Source organism: Carcharhinus amblyrhynchos, chromosome 26 (assembly GCF_965287045.1).
Source record: "Carcharhinus amblyrhynchos chromosome 26, sCarAmb.v2.hapA, whole genome shotgun sequence".
Taxonomy (NCBI): domain Eukaryota; kingdom Metazoa; phylum Chordata; class Chondrichthyes; order Carcharhiniformes; family Carcharhinidae; genus Carcharhinus; species Carcharhinus amblyrhynchos.
In genome coordinates, this window is record NC_137349.1 from 12,412,248 (window position 1) to 12,431,745 (window position 19,498).

At 49.7% G+C, this 19,498-nt stretch overlaps 1 protein-coding gene across 2 annotated transcripts in view; it reads left to right on the top strand.

Annotated features, from left to right (window-relative positions):
- Positions 1–19,498, top strand: part of ano8b (anoctamin 8b) — a 140,174-nt gene that overhangs the window by 36,739 nt on the left and 83,937 nt on the right. For both annotated transcript variants that reach the window (XR_013889508.1, XM_080213111.1), the window contains exons 2-8: positions 5,346–5,456; positions 12,902–13,034; positions 13,626–13,764; positions 14,816–14,912; positions 15,899–16,015; positions 16,730–16,857; positions 18,418–18,579. Coding sequence is in view for 1 of the 2 variants with exons in the window: in XM_080213111.1 (XP_080069237.1) it covers positions 5,346–5,456; positions 12,902–13,034; positions 13,626–13,764; positions 14,816–14,912; positions 15,899–16,015; positions 16,730–16,857; positions 18,418–18,579 (887 nt within the window). In the remaining variant the exon portion in view is untranslated. The remainder of the gene's footprint in view (positions 1–5,345; positions 5,457–12,901; positions 13,035–13,625; positions 13,765–14,815; positions 14,913–15,898; positions 16,016–16,729; positions 16,858–18,417; positions 18,580–19,498) is intronic.

The window sequence follows — 19,498 nt, forward strand, 5'->3', positions numbered from 1 at the left end:
AGGTTTCCTCTGGGTGCTCCAGTTTCCTCCCACAGTCTGAAAGATGTGCTGGTTTTGTGCATTGGCCATGCTAAATTCTCCCTCAGTGTACCCGAACAGGCGCCAGAGTGTGGCAACTAGGGGATTTTTACAGTAAAAGAATTATAAAATCCCTACAATGCAGAAGGAGGCCATTCAGCTCATCAAGTGTGCGCTGACAACAATCCCACCTAGACCCTATCCCAGTAACCCCATATATTTACCCCGCTAATCTCTCTAACCTATACATCCCAGGACACTCAGGGGCAATTTAGCATGGCCAATCAACCTAACCCGCACATCGTTGGACTATGGGAGCAAACCCACGCAGACACGGGGAGAATGTGCAGACTCCACACAGACAGTGACCCGAGGCCGGAATTGAACCCCAGTCCCTGGCGCTATGAGGCAGCAGTGCTAACACTGTGCCACAAGTCCAAGACTGACTCACCCAAGTTCCTACCTGGGTGGAGCTAGTTCTTCCACTCACTTGATCCACTCACTTGAAGAGGCAAAATACTCCATCTACATACATGACACAAGCAGTTTTATCCATTGAAATCCAACCTCCCCGCACAGAAACACTCCCATAAAAGGCCAGCACTTTAACACCCTAACTCTACCAGTTAAGAGGTTATAGAGTCATAGAGCTTTACAGCATGGAAACAGGCCCTTCGGTCCAACATGTCCATGCCACCCTTGTTTTTAAAACCCCTAAACTAATCCCAGTTGCCCGCATTTGGCCCATATCCCTCTATACCTATCATACCCATGTAACTATCTAAAAGCTTTATAAAAGACAAAATTGTACTTGCCTCTACTACTACCTCTGGCAACTTGTTCCAGACACTCACCACCCTCTGTGTGAAATAGTTGCCCCTCTGGTCACTTGTATCTCTCCCTTCTCACCTTAAACCTATGCCCTCTAGTTCCAGACTCCTCTACCTTTGGGAAAAGATATTGACTATCCAGCTGATCTGTGCCCCTCATTATTTTATAGACTTCTATAAGATCACCCCCTCAGCCTCCTGTGCTCTAGAGAGAAAGGTCCCAGTTTATCCAGCCTCTCTTTATAACTCAATCCATCAAATCCCGGTAGCATCCTAGTAAATCTGTGTGGATGTGGGACCTGTGTTGCAGGAATAGGGCCTGGGTGGGATTGTGGTTGGCACAGACTTGATGGGCCAAATGGCCTCCTGCAGGGATTCTATGAATCTACAGCAGTAGCTGCACCTTCAACTGCCTGGGCTCTGAGCTCTTGAGATTCCATCCCAAACCTCTGCACATCTCAGTCCTCTTTTAAGTAGCACCTTGAAACCTACCTCTTTGATTACCTGCCCTAATGTAGAACATAGAACATTACAGCGCGGTACAGCCCCTTCGGCCCTCGATGTTGTGCCGACCTGCAAAACCAATCTAAAGCCCATCTAACCTACACTATTCCAATATCATCCATATGTTTATCCAATGACCATTTAAATGCTCTTAATGTTGGCGAGTCCACTACTGTTTCAGGCAGGGCATTCCATGCCCTTACTGCCCTCTGAGTAAAGAACCTACCTCTGACATCTGTCCTATATCTATCACCCCTCAACTTAAAGCTATGTCCCCTCATGCTAGCCATCTCCACCTTCAGGAGAGGAGGAGAGGCAGTCTGAGAACATGTGGCATGGTAGCACTGCTGCTTCACAGTGCCAGAGACCCGGGTTTGATTCCTGGCTTGGGTCATTGTCTGTGTGGAGTCCGTACATTCTCTCCATGTCTGTGTGGGTTTCCTCCGGGTCCTCCGGTTCCCTCCCGCTGTCTGAAAGACGTGCTGGTTAGGTGCATTGGCCATGCTACGTTGACCCTTAGGCCGGAATTTTACTGGCACACCCATCCTGGAATCGGCCATTCTTTGGCCTTGGGCGGGATCTTATGAGCCTCGGGCATGCGAGATGGTAAAATTCCCTACTAGTGTCCAAAGATGTGTAGGTTAGGGGGATTAGCCATGGAAAATGTGTGAGGTTACAAGGATAGAGCAGGAGAGAGGGCTTGGGTAAGATACTCTTTCAGAGAATCAGCACAGGCTTGATGGGCCAAATGGCCTCCTTCTGCACTGTAGGGATTCTGTGATTACATCAAGCAACGGTGAGTGTTCTCTTCGTTAAAGTCCGTTGAGATAATGTTGAAGAGCATCACTGTTTGTGTTGTCTCCAGCGCTTCCTCAGCTGTTGTGAAATGCTAACTTGTTGCTGGTGTGCTGCCAGGAGGCTGTTCGCACCAACAAGAGCCCTGACTTTGTGGCTTTCACACTGCCGAGAGTGGGATTGCTGTGTCCCAGTAACTCCTTACACCTCTGATCCTGAGCTTGTATCTGTCTCCAAGACTCCCGGGTGGCAGAGTAAAGGCTACTTCTGTCTGGCGGAGAGCCAGGCTGAAGTGAGGGGCCTGTTAGGGAATAGAACTGAGTGTACATTAGTGCAGCAACCTGGGTAGTGTGTGGGTGAAGTGTGCTGTGCTCAGCACTGAATGTTTCTGGAAAATGAAACATCAGGGTGGTGTACTTGGAGATGTAAAGTGCCACTGTGGAGTACATTTACAGAGGCGAGGGTGAGGTTGAATGGGAGTAAAGAGGCTTCGAGGGGCTGTGGGTGGAGGGGTCTTGGAGGGAGGAGAGTGGGATGTAGTGAGGATAAAGTTGCAGCGGGGGTGAGGTTGCAGTGGGGGTGAGGTTGCAGCGGGGGTGAGGTTGCAGTGAGGGTGAGGTTGCAGTGAGGGTGAGGTTGCAGCGGGGGTGAGGTTGCAGAAGGGGTGGGGTTGCAGAGGGGGTGAGGTTGCAGTGAGGGTGAGGTTGCAGTAAGGGTGAGGTTGCAGTAAGGGTGAGGTTGCAGAAGGGGTGGGGTTGCAGAGGGGGTGAGGTTGCAGAAGGGGTGGGGTTGCAGAGGGGGTGAGGTTGCAGTGGGGGTGAGGTTGCAGTGAGGGTGAGGTTGCAGAAGGGGTGGGGTTGCAGAGGGGGTGAGGTTGCAGTGGGGGGTGAGGTTGCAGTAAGGGTGAGGTTGCAGAAGGGGTGGGGTTGCAGAGGGGGTGAGGTTGCAGTGGGGGTGAGGTTGCAGTGAGGGTGAGGTTGCAGAAGGGGTGGGGTTGCAGAGGGGGTGAGGTTGCAGTGGGGGTGAGGTTGCAGTGAGGGTGAGGTTGCAGAAGGGGTGGGGTTGCAGAGGGGGTGAGGTTGCAGTGAGGGTGAGGTTGCAGTGGGAGGTGAGGTTGCAGTGAGGGTGAGGTTGCAGTGGGAGGTGAGGTTGCAGTGAGGGTGAGGTTGCAGTGAGGGTGAGGTTGCAGCGGGGGTGAGGATGCAGCGGGGGTGAGGTTGCGGCAGGGTTGAAGTTGCAGCGGGGGTGAGGTTGCAGAGGGGGTGAGGTTGCAGCGGGGGTGAGGTTGCAGTGAGGATGAGGTTGCAGAGGGGGTGAGGTTGCAGAGGGGGTGAGGTTGCAGCGGGGGTGAGGTTGCAGCGGGGGTGAGGTTGCAGCGGGGGTGAGGTTGCAGTCAGGGTGAGGTTGTACTGCAAGTGGAATTGCACTAAATGATGAGACTGCTTGGGGGTGTGGGTTTGTGAAGTGGCACTGGAGGTAAGATTGCACCAAGGTGAGCTTGCTCAGGGGCTGGAGGTGAGGGAGCATTGGAGAATGAGATTGCATTGGGGTGACGTTGCATTTGGGATGAGGTTTCACTGGTGGTGGGTAAGGTTACATTGCACTCAAGGATAAGATTGCCTGAGCATCATAGAGTCATACAGCGCAGAAGAGGTTGTTCGGCCCGTCGAGTCTGTATCAGCACATGTGAAACACCTGAACTCCCACCTCATCCCATCTGCCAGTACTTGACCATTGCCCTGAATGTCATAGAGTCATAGAGGTTTACAGCAGTGAAATAGGCCCTTCGGCCCAACTTGTCCATGCTGCTCTTTTTTTTTTAAGAACCCCTAAATTGATCCTAAATGCCCGCATTCGGCTCATATCCCTCTATACCTATCTATCCATATAACTATCTAAACGTTTTTTAAAAGACAAAATTGGACCAGCATCTACTACTACCTCTGGCAGCTTGTTCCAGACACTCACCACCCTCTGTGGGAAAAAATTGCTCCTCTGGACACTTCTTTCTCTCTCCCCTCTCATCTTAAACCTATGCCCTCTAGTTTTAGATTCCCCTATCTTTGGGAAAAGATGTTGACTATCTAGCTGATCTGTGCTCCTCATTATTTTATAGACCTCTATTAGATCACCCCTCAGCCTCCTACGCTCCAGAGAAAAAAGTCCCAGTCTATCCAGCCTCTCCTTATAACTCAATCCATCAAGTCCTGGTAGCATCCTAATAAATCTTTCCTGCACTCTTTTAGTTTAATAATATCCTTTCTATAATAGGGTGACCAGAATTGCACACAGTATTCCAAGTGTGGTCTTACAACTTCAACAAGACATTCCAACTCCTGTATTCAATGTTCTGACCAATGAAACCAAGCATGCCGAATGCCTTCTTTGCTACTCTGTCTACCTGTGACTCCACTTTCAAGGAGCTATGAACATGTATCCCTAGATCTCTTTGTTCTGTAACTCTCCCCAACGCCCTACCATTAACTGAGTAAGTCCTGCCCTGATTCAATCTACCAAAATGCATCCCCTTGCATTTGTCTAAATTAAACTCCATCTGCCATTCACCAGCCCACTGGCCCAATTGATCAAGATCCCATTGCAATTGGAGATAATTTTCTTCACTATACCACCAATTTTAGTGTCACATGCTGGGTACATCAGGATATGCCAAGTGCTCATCCAGGTCCTTTTTAAAGGATGTGAGGCAACCCACTTCTATCACCCTCCCCGGCAGCGCATTCCAGACCATTACCACCCTCTGGGTAAAAAAGTATTTCCTCACATCCCCCCTAAATCTCCTGTCCTTTACCCCTTGAGGATGTAGTTGCACTGGGATGATAAAGTTGTATTGGAGGGTGAGTTTGCATTGGAGGTGAAGTTGCATTGGAGGTGAGGTTGCACTGGGGTGAGGTTGCACTGGGGTGAGGTTGCATTGGGAATGAAGTTGCATTGGGGGTGAGATTGCATTGGGGTGAGGTTCCCTTGGTGGTGAAATTGCAGTGGGGGTGAGGTCACACCAGGGAGTGAGGTTGCATTAAGTGTGAGGTTGGTCTGGGGTTCAGATTCTTGAACTCCTCATCATCCAAAAAGAACTCACATTTGCACAGAAAATCCCAATGTTTCTGTCTCACTCCCCTCTCTGTGTAAGATGGATTGCACTCTGTACTGTCTGCTGATTCTGTTTTTGTATTCCCACAGATAAACTGTTTGGCAAAAGTTTCCTCCAGGCGGGACGTTACATCATGTCCCATAAATCATGGATGAAGACAGTTCCAACAGAGAATTGTGATGTATTGATGACATTTCCAGGTACAACTAAGACCCTCGTGAATAGTAACTAATTCAGAGAGAATAGGCTAAATGCTCTGAGCTCGATAGCTGCAGCTTGGAGTGGGTGGAGGGGAGGGCAGTGGGGGGGAAGTAAGGGGAATGGAGATTCTCAATCTGTTGTTGCCTGTGGGCACTTTCTCAGAGACAGGAGGGAACAGGCACAACTACCACAGAGGCAACCAGCCAAGGGAGGCGATGAAGGCTCTGATTTGACCACTGGTGTACAGGTCATCATCTGAACCGTGGCAACCTCCCCATTCCGTGCCCCAAAGAAGGGGTTGTTTAGAGTCACCAGATTCTCAAATGTCAAAACTGGGGCACATGGGAAAAAAGACTGAGGAAGGCAGGGCTTGGATGATTGATATGTTGGATAACCAATGGCAGGGATCTGAGGGAGGGGCCATTGAATGATATCTCCCTCAATGTGTCTAAACCCGAAATTGAGACCCTAATTCCCCAAAACCATCGACCTCCAGTCACTGAGAAATGACCAATCAAATTAATTTTAGCCCCATATCCCTTCCTGTGGAACTCATTTCAAATCTTCAGAGAACAATTTCAATGTGCTGTAATTTTAAATATTGCGTACTCTGAACAAACAACAATAGGCAGTGAAACTATTGTGATTTTGAACATGTCATCCAACAGTTCAGCTAGTTAGTTACAGATGAACTCATGACCAGATTGTGTTAGCATGTGGCAGGAAAATTGCATTTATCAATTATCATCGAATGTCCTGTTTTCAAAACTACACATTTGAAGCTGATAATAGGTGCATCTTGAGAATTAGATACTTGGGTTACAATTCATAGCCTGATCCATCTTTACTGACGATTTGCCTATTAAATTAGTTCATTATTTGGTCAGACAGAATGTGAGTATAGCTGAAAAAGACACATGCTGTTGAAGCTTTTCATCTTGCACTCATCAGGACAGACACAAAAATACCAAATCTCAAAGGGAACAACAACTTATACTGCATGAAAAGAGAGTGCTGATTGGTTGGCAGGTGGACTTTGATTGGTAGATACATTGCCATGGAGAATGAACCAGTTAACGGATGACTTTTGTTCTGAAAAGTACCACAGATTACCCTGGAAGGTGCTTCATGCTGCTGCTGCACAGTAGCAACATGAATGGTATTCACCACTAAAAGGATATAGAAGGATATCATCATCGAACCAAAAAGACACTAGCTAACCACACAAATGAGTAATGTGATTAATGAATTTGAGTGCCATTGTGATGTTGGTATGTAAGTCATAGATCCCAAAGACTGGCAGATTGTACCAAACAGCATCTCCCTTTCACTGTTCACTACGGGTAAGGTACAGACTGTACCCAACCACCCTGTGCTTGCAAAACATTAGATGTGATTCCACAATTGGACAATATTTAATAAGCAATCCTAAGAATTACACAAACAGCCAATTTAAGATTGACAATTGGGCTGACAGCGTGGTTCACTAGCAAGTGTTAGAGGTCCATATATTAACACATGAGGCCCTGTCCTTTACAGACAAAAGGAATATGTACATACATTGCACCTGTTTCAACTAAACAAAATAGCCATTCTCTGTTTCATTTACCAGAGGAATAACTCAACCAATCAGAGCAAACTTGCCTGGTTGAATTTAAACAAAGCTTCACAGTTAACTGTCAGTCATCAGTTAACTAATGCATTTTCCATGGCAACACCTGTACCAATCAGAGTCCACTTGCAAACCAATAAACAGTCTCTTCTCATATAGTATAAATTGTTATTCACTTTACATTTGGCATTCTTAAGAGTTGTCCTGATGAGTGTAAGACTAAATGTTTCTACAATGTGTCTTTTTTCAGCAACACACAAATAATTCTAAATTTTAACAGAAGATTAATTGTGCAATTGAGTTGTCTGCTATGAACACAGCGTTCTGCTGCTCTGGAAGTTATCCAGACTGGTCAGGTAGGGTTATCCTAAACTGCAAAGTGATTGACAGTTCCTTGCAACCACTCAGATGGTGCAGCAGTGAGAATGACCTGTGTGGCAGCCAGTGGGATAGCTGAGGAGGCGAGCCAGGGGTGAGAGGGGGTGGTGGTGCTGATAGAGCAGTCATGGAGCAGCAGGGTGGATTGAGCAGTGACAGCAGCTGAGCGGGGGAAGTGGCTGAGGGTCTCAGGGACGTTGGAAAGGTTTTAGTAGCAATGGAGCCATTAACACCAGTAAGGCTGCAATAACCCTCTTGGACGGTGGCTCCATTACATGGTGGCAGCCATTAGTGAACAGTTGGATCCAGGGTGGAGCTGGCTCTAATTCCCAGGACCTGGGTAGGATTGTGGTCAGTGCAGACTCAATGGACCGAATAACCTCCTTCTGCATTGTAAAACTCTATGATTCATTAATTCTTTACTGAACTTTAACTGAACATCAACTTTAACTATTTCCCTGAAAGTAGATACTACCGAGCTTAGGAAAACCTTGGCCGAGAAATATCCTTGATGTAGAATCTATCTTCTTCTTCTCTGAAGCATCCTTCAGGACACCGGTCTTGATGGTTGGTCTCTTCGAGTTATCACTGGCAAACAAAGGCTGCACATGTCGTTTTATCAACAATTTTCCGCTCACTTCCAGAAGATTTTCTGTCATCTAGCCAACTGTGTAACCAGAAACCAAACACATGGCTCGAACATCCAGTGAAAATACATTTGAACAACGCCCTTACGCTTAGTTCAAATTGCATGCTCCATACATAGCAACCATATAAATCAAAGCCACTCTGTCTGGACTAATGTAGATGACTTCCCTTATCTGGGGAAGCTTCAAATCACAATTCCCAAACCAGAGCAACTTTACGACCTGCATCTGGCTTTAATCTATAAATTGACCAATAGAAATCCCAGCATGCTTAATTCTCATCCGGAGAAGCCATTATAAAGCCACTATTGCCATTATTATTGTTAAATCACTGGTGTAGCCATTTTTTCTTGTCCACCGTGGGAAGGAAACATTATACCCGCCTCCCTAACCATGTAGCCCCTGGGGGTCTCCACTCTGAGTGGCCGAATGGCTTCACCTCTCACAACATTCAGTGCAAATCCACGCCTCTGACCCACGCCCCCATGTTGAGGTGCCTTCGTGGCTTCTGACCTGCCTCAGCAATGCCCACCTCTCCCGCTGGGACTGTCAATACTTCCAGTCCTCTGATTGGGCATGAGGCCTGTCTACTGTCCTCAGAATTGGACAGTGAGTGTGGAGGCAGCCAATTAGGAGGCCACTTGCTGAGCGGACACAGCTGGCCAGTGTGGATTTGGGACCCCCGACATCAGGAAAGCTCAGCGATTGGTCAGGTGCCTTGTATCCTGGGAGTGCTGAGTCTGATGATTTCCTTTCTCACTCACCTCTATATCTATTGGCGCAACTTTGTCTAACAATCAACACCATTTAATATCCCACTGACTACCGCTCTCAATATTCGGATAGAAAAGCAATATCACTGCAGACAGGATCCAGTCCTTTGGAATTCAGATGGTGGGTTTTCCAGGGATAGACAGCCTTTCGACAGAGGACAATAAAGTATCTGCCCAATCAGTATAATGACAACCCCATGAGGGAAACTCGGATCTGTGACGATATTAACCTATCCACAATGCCAGCTGGGTCTCAGTGAGTAACAGTGCCACTGAGGGAGAAGGTTCTGGATTCAAATCCCACTCCAGACATTTCAACCCAAAATCCAGACTGGCAATTCCAGTTCCAGTACCGAGGGAGTGCTGTACAGTCAGAAGTGCGATACTTCAAATAAGATGCTCTTTGAGGCTGATGTAGAAAGTTTATTTATTTGTCGCAAATAAGGCTTACATTAACACTGCAATGAAAATCCCCTGGTTGCCACACTCCGGCACCTGTTCAGGTACACCGAGGGAGAATTTAGCACGGCCAGTGCACCTAACCAGCATGTATTTTGGACTGTGGGAAGAAACTGGAGCACCCGGAGGAAACCAGAGCAGACACGAGGGGAATGTGCAAACTCCACACAGACAGTGACCCAAGCGAGGAATCGAACCCAGGTCCCTGGCGCTGTGAGGCAGCAGCACTAATCACTGTGCCACCATGCTGCCCACACGACACAGATCCCACAGCCACTGAAGGAGAGAGGGGGGAGGGATCTTCTTCCCACTATCCCTCAATCAATTCCACAAAAAGTGTTACCTGACACCTGGATATAAATTGTCCCACTGGGAAGACGCAGCATGGGTTTATGAAGGGAAGGTCATGTTTGACTAATTTGGTGGAATTCTTTGAGAACATTACAAGTGCAGTGGACAGTGGGGAACCTGGGGATGTTCTCAAAATAAGGGGGAGCAGATTTAGATCTGAGTTGAGGAGGAACTTCTTCACACAAAGGGTTGTGAATCTGTTGAATTCCCTGCCCAGTGAAGCAGTTGAGGCTACCTCACTGAATGTTTTTAAGGCAAGGATAGATAAATTTTTGAACAGTAAAGGAATTAAGGGTGAACAGGCAGGTAAGTGGAGCTGAGTCCACGGAAAGATCAGCCATGATCTTATTGAATGACAGAGCAGGCTCGAGGGGCCAGATGGCATGCTCCTGCTCCTAGTCCTTATAGTCATTATCAGATTGCTCTTTGTGGGATCTTGCTGTGCACAAATTGTTTGTCACGTTTCCTACATTGCAACTGTAACCACAAAACCTACTTCATTGCTCTAATTACCCAATCTTTTCCAGTTTCAGGTTTTGATTACAGCATCTCCTAACCTGGGAAAACAACCCAGTTTGTGTGCGGTCTTCTCCTCCAAAAGTAACCCTTGGAGTCCACATGTTAGTGTGTTAAATCTACATCCCTTCAAGGCCAGTAAATCATCCCTGAGGTGTGGGGCCCAAAACTATTCACAGTGACTCCAGGTGTGGTCTAACCAGGGTTTTGTCTGTATTTTTTGCCCTGCTCTGTGATCCAGTCCTCTCGATAGAAAGACCAACATTTTCCGTTAGCCTTTCTCATTAAAGGCTGGGGCTGGGCTGGCCCGGTGGCACAGTGGTTAGGACTGCTGCCTCACAACTCCAGAGACCTGGGTTCAATTCCCCACTTGGGTCACTGTCTGTGTGGAGTTTGCACATTCTCTCCGTGTCTGTGTGGGTTTCCTCCGGGTGCTCCAGTTTCCTCCCGCAGTCCAAAGATGTGTGGGTTGGGTTGATTGGCTGTGCTAAATTGCCCCTTAGCGTCAGAGGAACCAGCTAGGGTTAGTGGAATTAGTGGGGTAAATGCGTGGGGTGATGGGGATAGGGCCTGGGTGGTCAGTGCGGACTTGATGGGCTGAACAGCCTCCATCTGCACTGATGGATTCTATGATTTGATGATAATAAATATAATTGATAACTGAGACCTCCGATCCTGTGGGAGGCCACATTCTGCCAACGAGGGGAACTGCCCATACTCCCTACGCTCTTTCACTCAGCCAATTTCCCAACCATCTGAATAACTTGGAGTCTGTACGATTGCCACAGTTGCTCGCAGGGATTACTGCCGGAACAGAGGAACTGTTTGGCCCATTGTGCCCGTGCCAATGCTCAGTGTTAAACTGCGTTTCATCTACTCTTAATCACATGTTAAGCCGTATTGCAGACTGGCTTACTGGCGAGTACACAGAGTCAAGTTACAGGAACACTGACACTGGCAGCATCCCATCCTCTGGATTTTCCAGGCACTGAGCTGCTAATGAGGGGGGAGCCAGAGTTTACGGGAAGGCCAGGGCACTCTGTAACCAGTTCAGTCTCTGTGTCGGACGGAGGGAGCGGAGAGGTTCAGACACTTGAGGATGTTGTGAATCAGGGGAACTATCCCCTTGGTCATTCCATGTGGAGCTCATCATTGGCAGACCATAGGAGTGGGAGGAGGCCATTCAGCCCCTCCAATCTGTTCCATCATTCGGACTACAGCCAATTATGACTGATAGGTGTCTCAACTCCATCAAACCACCTTGGTTCCACAACAATTAACATCTTTGGCTAACAAGAATTTCTGTCTTGAAAACCTCAACACCTTTATTTTTATTTTCCATTGGACATGGGTGTCACTGGCTAGGCCCAGCATTCATTGCCCCTCCCTAATTGCCCCTTGAGAAGGTGATGGTGAGCCGCTGCATTGGACCACTGCAGTCCACGTGGTGTATGTGCCCCCACTGTGCTTTATTCTTTTAGAATCATAGAATCCCTACCGCGCAGAAGGAGGCCATTCAGCCCATCAGGTCTGCGCTAACAACAATTCCAGCCAGGCCCTACCCCCATGTATTTATGCTGCTAACCCTCCAGGACACTAAGGGTGGAATTTAATGAGATTTTTTTGAAGTGCTGCGTGGGCGTGAAACTGGGAGAGGTCCTGGTCTGTTTTTTGGGCGAGTTTTCAGGCCCAATTTTATGCACTCTGTCCGCAAAATTTTGGACTCATCAGTTTCTAGCCATAGAGGTTGTGGGGGGGGGGGCTTAACTTGCCAGACAGCCTGCAGGGGGAGGTGTTGCGCATGTGCTGACCTCTAATGCTGCACATGTGCATCAGCTGTAGCGGGGGTCTGACAGACTAAGAGAGAGCTGGCAGGCTCAAGTAGCACCACCACACGCCCAGCAACCGCGGGGGCCCGTGACCCGAGATGCAGCCCCTGCCAAACCTCCCCCCGGCTGCCCAGATCGATCACACACCCAAGTGCAGAGTGGCAGCAGGGCCCCTCCCCCACTGGCCCCACCCACCCACAGGGCTCACCCTTGGTGCTGATCCCATTAGGCCCACCCTCTGGCATTGTCTGGTGGGCACTGCCCAGGTGCCAGGCTGGCACTGCCAGTCTGGCATCACCCAAGGGTCACCCACCCCCTTGCCCTCAGCCTCCTAGGGGGGCCCTCAATGGCCTTTGGTTCCACCAGCGAGGCCAACTATAACTGCTCCCCGTTCATGGGGGACATGTCTATCCCTCGACGGCGACAACCCTTCCTAACAAGGTCATAAAGAGGGGAGGGCCTGGACGATTGAGAGTGGGGCTCACTAAGCAGATGTTAAACAGCAGTTAGATAAATTTAGTTAAATTAACCAGCCTCCCGTCCATTACCAGGGTGAGGCTGACGACACTGGAAACTCAGCTGCTGTAAAATCCCGCCGCTCCCACTCGCCGCTTTAACGGCATTTTCCCACCGCAAAACGGGCGTAAAGCAGCAGTAAAAACCCACCCTAAGGGTCAGTTTGGCATGGGCTGATCCACCTAACCTGCACAACTTTGACAGGAAACCGGAGGAAACCCACACAGACAGTGACCCAAGCTGGGAATTGGACCCGGATCCCTGGCGCTGTGAGGCAGCAGTGCTAACCCACTGTGCCACCGCGCCTCCCTGAAGTTCATTTGCCTTCTCACCACCGAGGGATTTGTTTCATTATTCCCACAGAAACGACGGACGACCACACGTTACTATGGTTACTGAACCACATACGACTGGGAATCCCAGAGCTGATTATCCAGATCCGACATCACAAACACACTAACGTGTACGCCTTCTTCGTGACAGCGACCTATCAGAAGTAGGTGTGAGCGGGGGTCCGGTGTGAATGGGGTTCAGTTTGCTGGGGGGTGTGTTGGGTGTATTGTGGTGGGGGTGGGGGAGGAGGCTGCCTGCTGGCTGTGTGTATTTGGAATGTGTGTGGGACAGAGGGCCCTGGCTGGGGTCACACACAATACAGACAGGAATTTGGGGGGGGGGGTGCAGAGGGTAAGTGTCAATTGTACACGGTGGGCCTTTATGGAGCTTGATTGGTGACCACTCGGCAGTACGGGAGCGGCACGGTGGCACAGCGGTTAGCACTGCTGCCTCACAGCACCAGGGACCCGGGTTCGATCCCCGGCTTGGGTCACTGTCTGTGTGGAGTCTGCACGTTCTCCCCGTGTCTGCGTGGGTTTCCTCCGGGTGCTCCGGTTTCCTCCCGCAGTCCGAACGATGTGCGGGTTTGGTGGATTGACCATGCTAAATTGCCCCTTAGTGTTAGGGGGACTAGCTCAGGTAAATGCATGGGGTCATGGGGATGGGGTCTGGACGGGATTGTGGTCGGTGCAGACTCAATGGGCCGAATGGCCTCCTTCTGCACTGCATAATTCTCTCTCAATTCTACCTACAGCTTGCTCCGAGGTGCTGAGGAGACGGGTCTGCGGAAACCAGTGAAGGAAGAGTTTGGGGGAGGGTCGAGGGCATTTTCCTGCGAGGAGGATTACATCTACGAAAACATTGAAAATGAAATCTATTTCTTCACTTCCCAGGTGAGGCAATCTGCGGGGTGGGGGGTCACCATATTGGCAAAGGTGTTTATACCACAAACACACAGAAACCCACTGCAAGATTTAAGCACAGGATCCAGGCACTGGGTGCAGTTTTGAGGGAGTGCTGCGTTGCCTGAGGTGCCGTCCTTCAGATCAGATGATAAACTCACGGCTCTCTCTCTCAGGTAGATGTGAAAGATCCCACAGCCGCTATCTCCACGGGCCTTCGGTCCGATCCATGGAGGTTCTCCCCTGTGTCGTGGCCCAGTATTACCGCTCAGCCAACATCACCCGAAACACACTGGCCAGAATCTTATCACCGTTCACACCGGCGGGATTCTCCCATCCCGCTGCAGTGAACGGAGATTTGGCTGGGCGCCAATTCCTTCAACTTCGCTGCAAGTGGGAGTGTGGTGTGAACGGGTAGTGAGATTGCGCACACGAGGCACAGCTTAGGGCGGCACGGTGGTTAGCACAGCTGCCTCACGACGCCAGGGACCCAGATTCAATTCCGGCCTCGGGTCACTGTCTGTGTGGAGTCTGTACATTCTCCCCGTGTCTGCGTGGGTTTCCTCCTGGTGCTTCAATTTCCTCCCACAGTGAGCAAGAGAGAGAGAGGGAGGGAGAGGGAGCAAGCAAGCAAGAGAGAGAGAGAGAAAGAGTGAGCAAGGGAGAGAGAGAGAGGGCAAGCAAGAGCAAGACAGATTGAGAGAGACAAAAGCAGAAACTCCCACGCTACCTGTTGAAATGCACACGTTATAAAACTCAATCAAGGGGTGCTTGGGGAGTTGCTGACAGTGTGCGGGGGTGGGGGGGGTGTCACACAGCAAAGGGAAGCTGGATGAGGACCTGAGGGAGAAGGAATTCGAAGGATAAGCTGATAGAGTGAGGTGAAAAGGGATGGGAGGAGGTTCATGCGCAGCATAAACACCAGCACAGAGCAGTCGGGCCGAATGGCCAGCTCCAGTACGGTAAAATGTGACTCTGCTGAATTGGAAAGAAACGGTTTGAGGGTTTGATTTTGAAACGAAAGGGTCTTGTGTCCTCACAGGAGAGACAGAGCATTATCCGACACTGGCTCCAGAACCTGCGAGCAAAACAAGGAGAAAGTCTACATAACATCCACTTCCTGGAGGGGCAGCCAATCAGTAAGTAGCATCTAATCAGCACACAGAGCTCTGTGGAGATTCCTTTTGTGAGTGGGGTTTACAGCTCCCGCACACGACAGACCCTCCCCGTTATTCAATATAACACCAGCCTTTTGCCTGCCTCCCTCCAGACATCTGGGTCCAGATCTGAGCTCAGAGCCTCTCCCAGTTTGAACTTGGCTTCATTTCCCCCACAGACCTCTTTGTGTCCATCCCGCTCACTGGTCCATCACTGTGGATGTTGGGGGTGGGGATGTTGGGGGTGGGGATGTTGGGGGTGGGGATGTTGGGGGTGGGGATGTTGGGGGTGGGGATGTTGGGGGTGGGGGTGTTGGGGGTGGGGGTGTTGGGGGTAGGGATGCTGGGGTGGGGATGTTGGGGGTGAGGTTGTTGGGGGTGAGGTTGTTGGGGGTGAGGTTGTTGGGGGTGAGGTTGTTGGGAGTGGAGATGTTGGGAGTGGGGATGTTGGGGTGGGGGTGTTGGAGGTGGGGGTGTTGGGGGTGAGGATGTTGGGGGTGAGGATGTTGGGGGTGAGGATGTTGGGGGTGAGGATGTTGGGGGTGGGGATGTTGGGCTTGAGGATGTTGGGGGTGGAGGTGTTGGGAGTGGGGATGCTGGGGTGGGGGTGTTGGGGGTGAGGATGTTAGGGGTGAGGGTGTTGGGGGTGGGGGTGTTGGGGGTGGGGGTGTTGGAGGTGGGGGTGTTGGGGGTGAGGATGTTAGGGGTGGGGGTGTTGGGGGTGGGAGTGTTGGGGGTTGGATTGTTGGGGGTGAGTGTGTTGGGGGTGAGGGTGTTGGGGATGGGGGCTATGGGGGTAGGGGTGTTGGGGGTGGGGTGTTGGGTGTCAGGGTGCTGGGGGTCAGGGTGTTGGAGGTCAGGGTGTTGGTGGTGGGGTGAATGTGGATCCGGGAAAGGGCAGCGGGAGGAGGTGAATCTCTGAGTCGTGTTGAGTTTTGGGAATACTGACCGGTGCGTGTTGTGTCCAGTTGCAGAGCTCCTGACCCGAGGGATAATTCAGCAAGTGCTTCCCATCCATGAGCAGCGGATCCTTAATCGACTGGTGAAATCCTGGGTTCAGGCTGTCTGTGAGTCACAGCCAATAGGTACGTACGGGAGATTCAGAGAGTCCTGCTAAGGCCGACAGACCTCAGACTGATCACTAAATGATGATTTATATAATGTCGCCTCCCTATCTGTTTAAACTTGCTGCGTTCTGCACCTTGGGGCCTCCTGCTGCCCTGCACTGTGGACCTCCCTGGTGTCCTGCACCATGGGGCCTCCTGGTGTCCTGCATTGTGTGGTTCTCCTGGTTTGCTGCACCGTAGGGCTCTTCTGCTATCCTGCATTGTGTGGCCCTCCTGAGGCCTTGTACCATTGGGTCATCTGCTGTCCTGCACTGTGGGGCCTCCCTGGTGTCCTGCACCGTGTGGCCCTCCTGGGTTCGTCCACTGTGGGACCTCCTGCTGCCCTGCACTGTGGGGCCCTCCTGCTGTCCTGCATCTGGAGCCTCCTGCTTTCCTGCACCGTGGGGCCTCCCTGATGTCCTGCACTGTGGGGCCTCCCTGGTGTCCTGCACTGTGGGGCCTCCCTGGTGTCCTGCACCGTGGGGCCTCCCTCATGCCCTGCACCGTGGGGCCTCCCTGGTGTCCTGCACCGTGGGGCCACCCTGGTGTCCTGCACCGTGGGGCCTCCCTGGTGTCCTGCACCATGGGGCTTCCTGCACCAGGAGACTAGGCCTTTGCTAAAATCCTTGTTGTGTAACCATTTTCTGTGTGTTCTCAGCTGATGAATCTATCTTCTCTTCTCTTCTGTTGCAGATGAGATCTGTGAATACTTTGGGGTTAAAATCGCGATGTATTTCTCCTGGCTCGGATATTACACGTGGTGCATGATTTACCCAGCTGTGATCGGCTTCGGACTCTGGACATTTACAGAGTCTGACCAGGTAGAGCTTGCAATGAATGATTTATCTCCGCTATAAAGACCAGAAGTCATTCCTGAATTTCCACTGAAGCAAGTACACACTGACAGAATATTACCCCTTGCACACCGAGATTTACAGATGAATGAGAGAAGCTCAAGTCAAACAGTTGTATTCTCAGTGAAGGATTTACAATAAAGCTTTACAGATTTATTCATTTATTAGTGTCGCAGGTAGGCTTACATTAACACTGCAATGAAGTTACTGTGAAAATCCCCTAGTCGCCACACTCCAACACCTGTTTGGGTACACTAAGGGAGAATTTAGCATGGCCAATGTACCCTAACCCACACATCTTTGGAGTGTGGGAGGAAACCAGAGCACCCGGAGGAAACCCACACAGACACGGGGAGAATGTGCAGGCTCTGCACAGACAGTGACCCATGCCGGGAATCGAACCCAGGTCCCCCAGATCACCATGTCACCAGCCACCCTTTATTTTTATCCATTGATCACCCTTATTTGCCACCCGCCCCTTATGGAACCACCCTGCCTCCCTGGATAGCTGTCTCATCCTGAAAGTTATGGGTTCACATCCCACTCCAGACACTTGGGCACAAATTCCATCAGACCCTCATACTGAGAGTTACACTCTCAAAGATCCAATTCTAACACAGAAGGAGGCCATGCCAGCTCCCTACTGTAACCCTGTGAGTTTAACTGACCATCTAATATTTCCATTTGAACTCATTGAATGTCTTCACTTCCACCACCCGCATGGCAACAATTTCCAGGCCGTTAACACTTGCTGTGTAAAAATGTTCTTTTTTACAACCCCTGCACCTCTTGTGTAAAACCTTAAATCCCTGTCCCCCAGAGTCCACGTACCATTTATTAATGAGAAGAGTTTATCCTCATTGACCTTATTAAAACCTGGTGTAATCTTGTCTTTTGGAAGAGATGTTTAGCCAAAACCCTGCCCATGCTCTACGATAGATACTAAAGATCCCACAGCCTTCTTATTTTATTCATTTGGGGGACATGGGCACCACTGGCTGGCCAGCATTTATTGCCCATCAGCAGTTGAGAGACAGCCGCTTTGCAGCGGCTTTGGAATCACACGTAGACCAGACCAGGTAAGGACAGCAGATTTCCTTCCCTAAAGGGGATTAGTGAACCAGATGGGCTTTTCCGACAATCGATTCTTAATTTCAGATAGTTTTTGTTAAATTCAAGTTCCACTATCTGCCGTGGCGGGATTCGAACCCTGGTCCCCAGCACATTGGCTGAGATTCTGAAATTAATAGTCTAGCGATAATACCACTAGGCCATCGCTTCACCATATCTTAAAGAGGGGTAAGGATGTACTGGTCAATGTCTATCCTTCAACCAACGTCACAAAAAAACCAAATCATTTATCAGGTTGCTTTTTATGGGATGTTGCTGTGCACAAATGGGCTACTGCGTTTCCTACATTACAACAGTGACTACACTCCAAGGGTATGTCATTGGCTAGGAAGAGCTTTGGGAGATCCTGAGGTGGTGAGAGGTGCTGTATAAATGCAAGTTTTCTTTCTTTAACAGACCAGCCGTGATGTGATCTGTGTGGCTTTTGCCCTGTTTAATGTTGTGTGGACCACCTTGTTTCTGGAAGGTTGGAAGCGTCAGAGTGCGGAGCTCGCTTACAGATGGGGAACGTTAGACCGACCACCAGAGCTTATCGAGGAGCCCAGGACCCAGTTCAGGGTGAGCATGGCTCAAATATCTGGACTGTGTTTACGCGGATGGTATAAAGTGTGACACTGTAGAATCCAAAATGTAAACTAGCAACGAAATACCTTTTTGTTAACTACAGAGAATGTAGTTAACTACAGGAAATGGCCATTCGGCCCGACTGGTCTATGCTGGTGTTTATGCTCCACATAAGTCTCCCTCATTATTCCATGCTATCAACACATTTTCTATTCCTTTCTCACTCAGATGTTTATTCAGCTTCCTTTGGAACGTATCTCTGCCATTCGCATCAAATGCTCCCTGCGATAGCAAATTCCACTTTCTCCCCACGTTCAGGGTAAAGAAGTTTCTTATGAATTCCTTATTACAGTCCAAAGATATGCAGGTTAATGGATTGGCCATGCTACATTAGCCCTGAGTATTAGGGGGTTAAGAAGGGTTAATACATGGGGTTACAGGGATAGGGCCTGAGTGGGATTGTGGTTGGTGCAGACTCGATGGGCCAAATGGCCCCCTTCTGTACTGTAGGGATTCTATGATGAAGTAATTGGAGAGGTGATGATACTGCATCGAAGGTAAACACGAAGGTCTTATGAGGAAAGGCTGAGGGACTTGAGGCTGTTTTCGTTAGAGAGAAGAAGGTTAAGAGGTGACCTAATTGAGGCATACAAGATGATCAGAGAATTAGATAGGGTGGACAGTGAGAGTCTTTTTCCTCGGATGGTGATGGCTAATACGAGGGGACGTAGCTTTAAACTGAGGGGCGATAATTATAGTACGGATGTCAGAAGTAGGTTACATAACATAACATAAGAAATAGGAGCAGGAGTAGGCCATCTAGCCCTTCGAGCCTGCCCTGCCATTCAATAAGATCATGGCTGACCTGAAGTGGATCAGTTCCACTTTCCCGCTTTCTCCCCATAACCCTTAA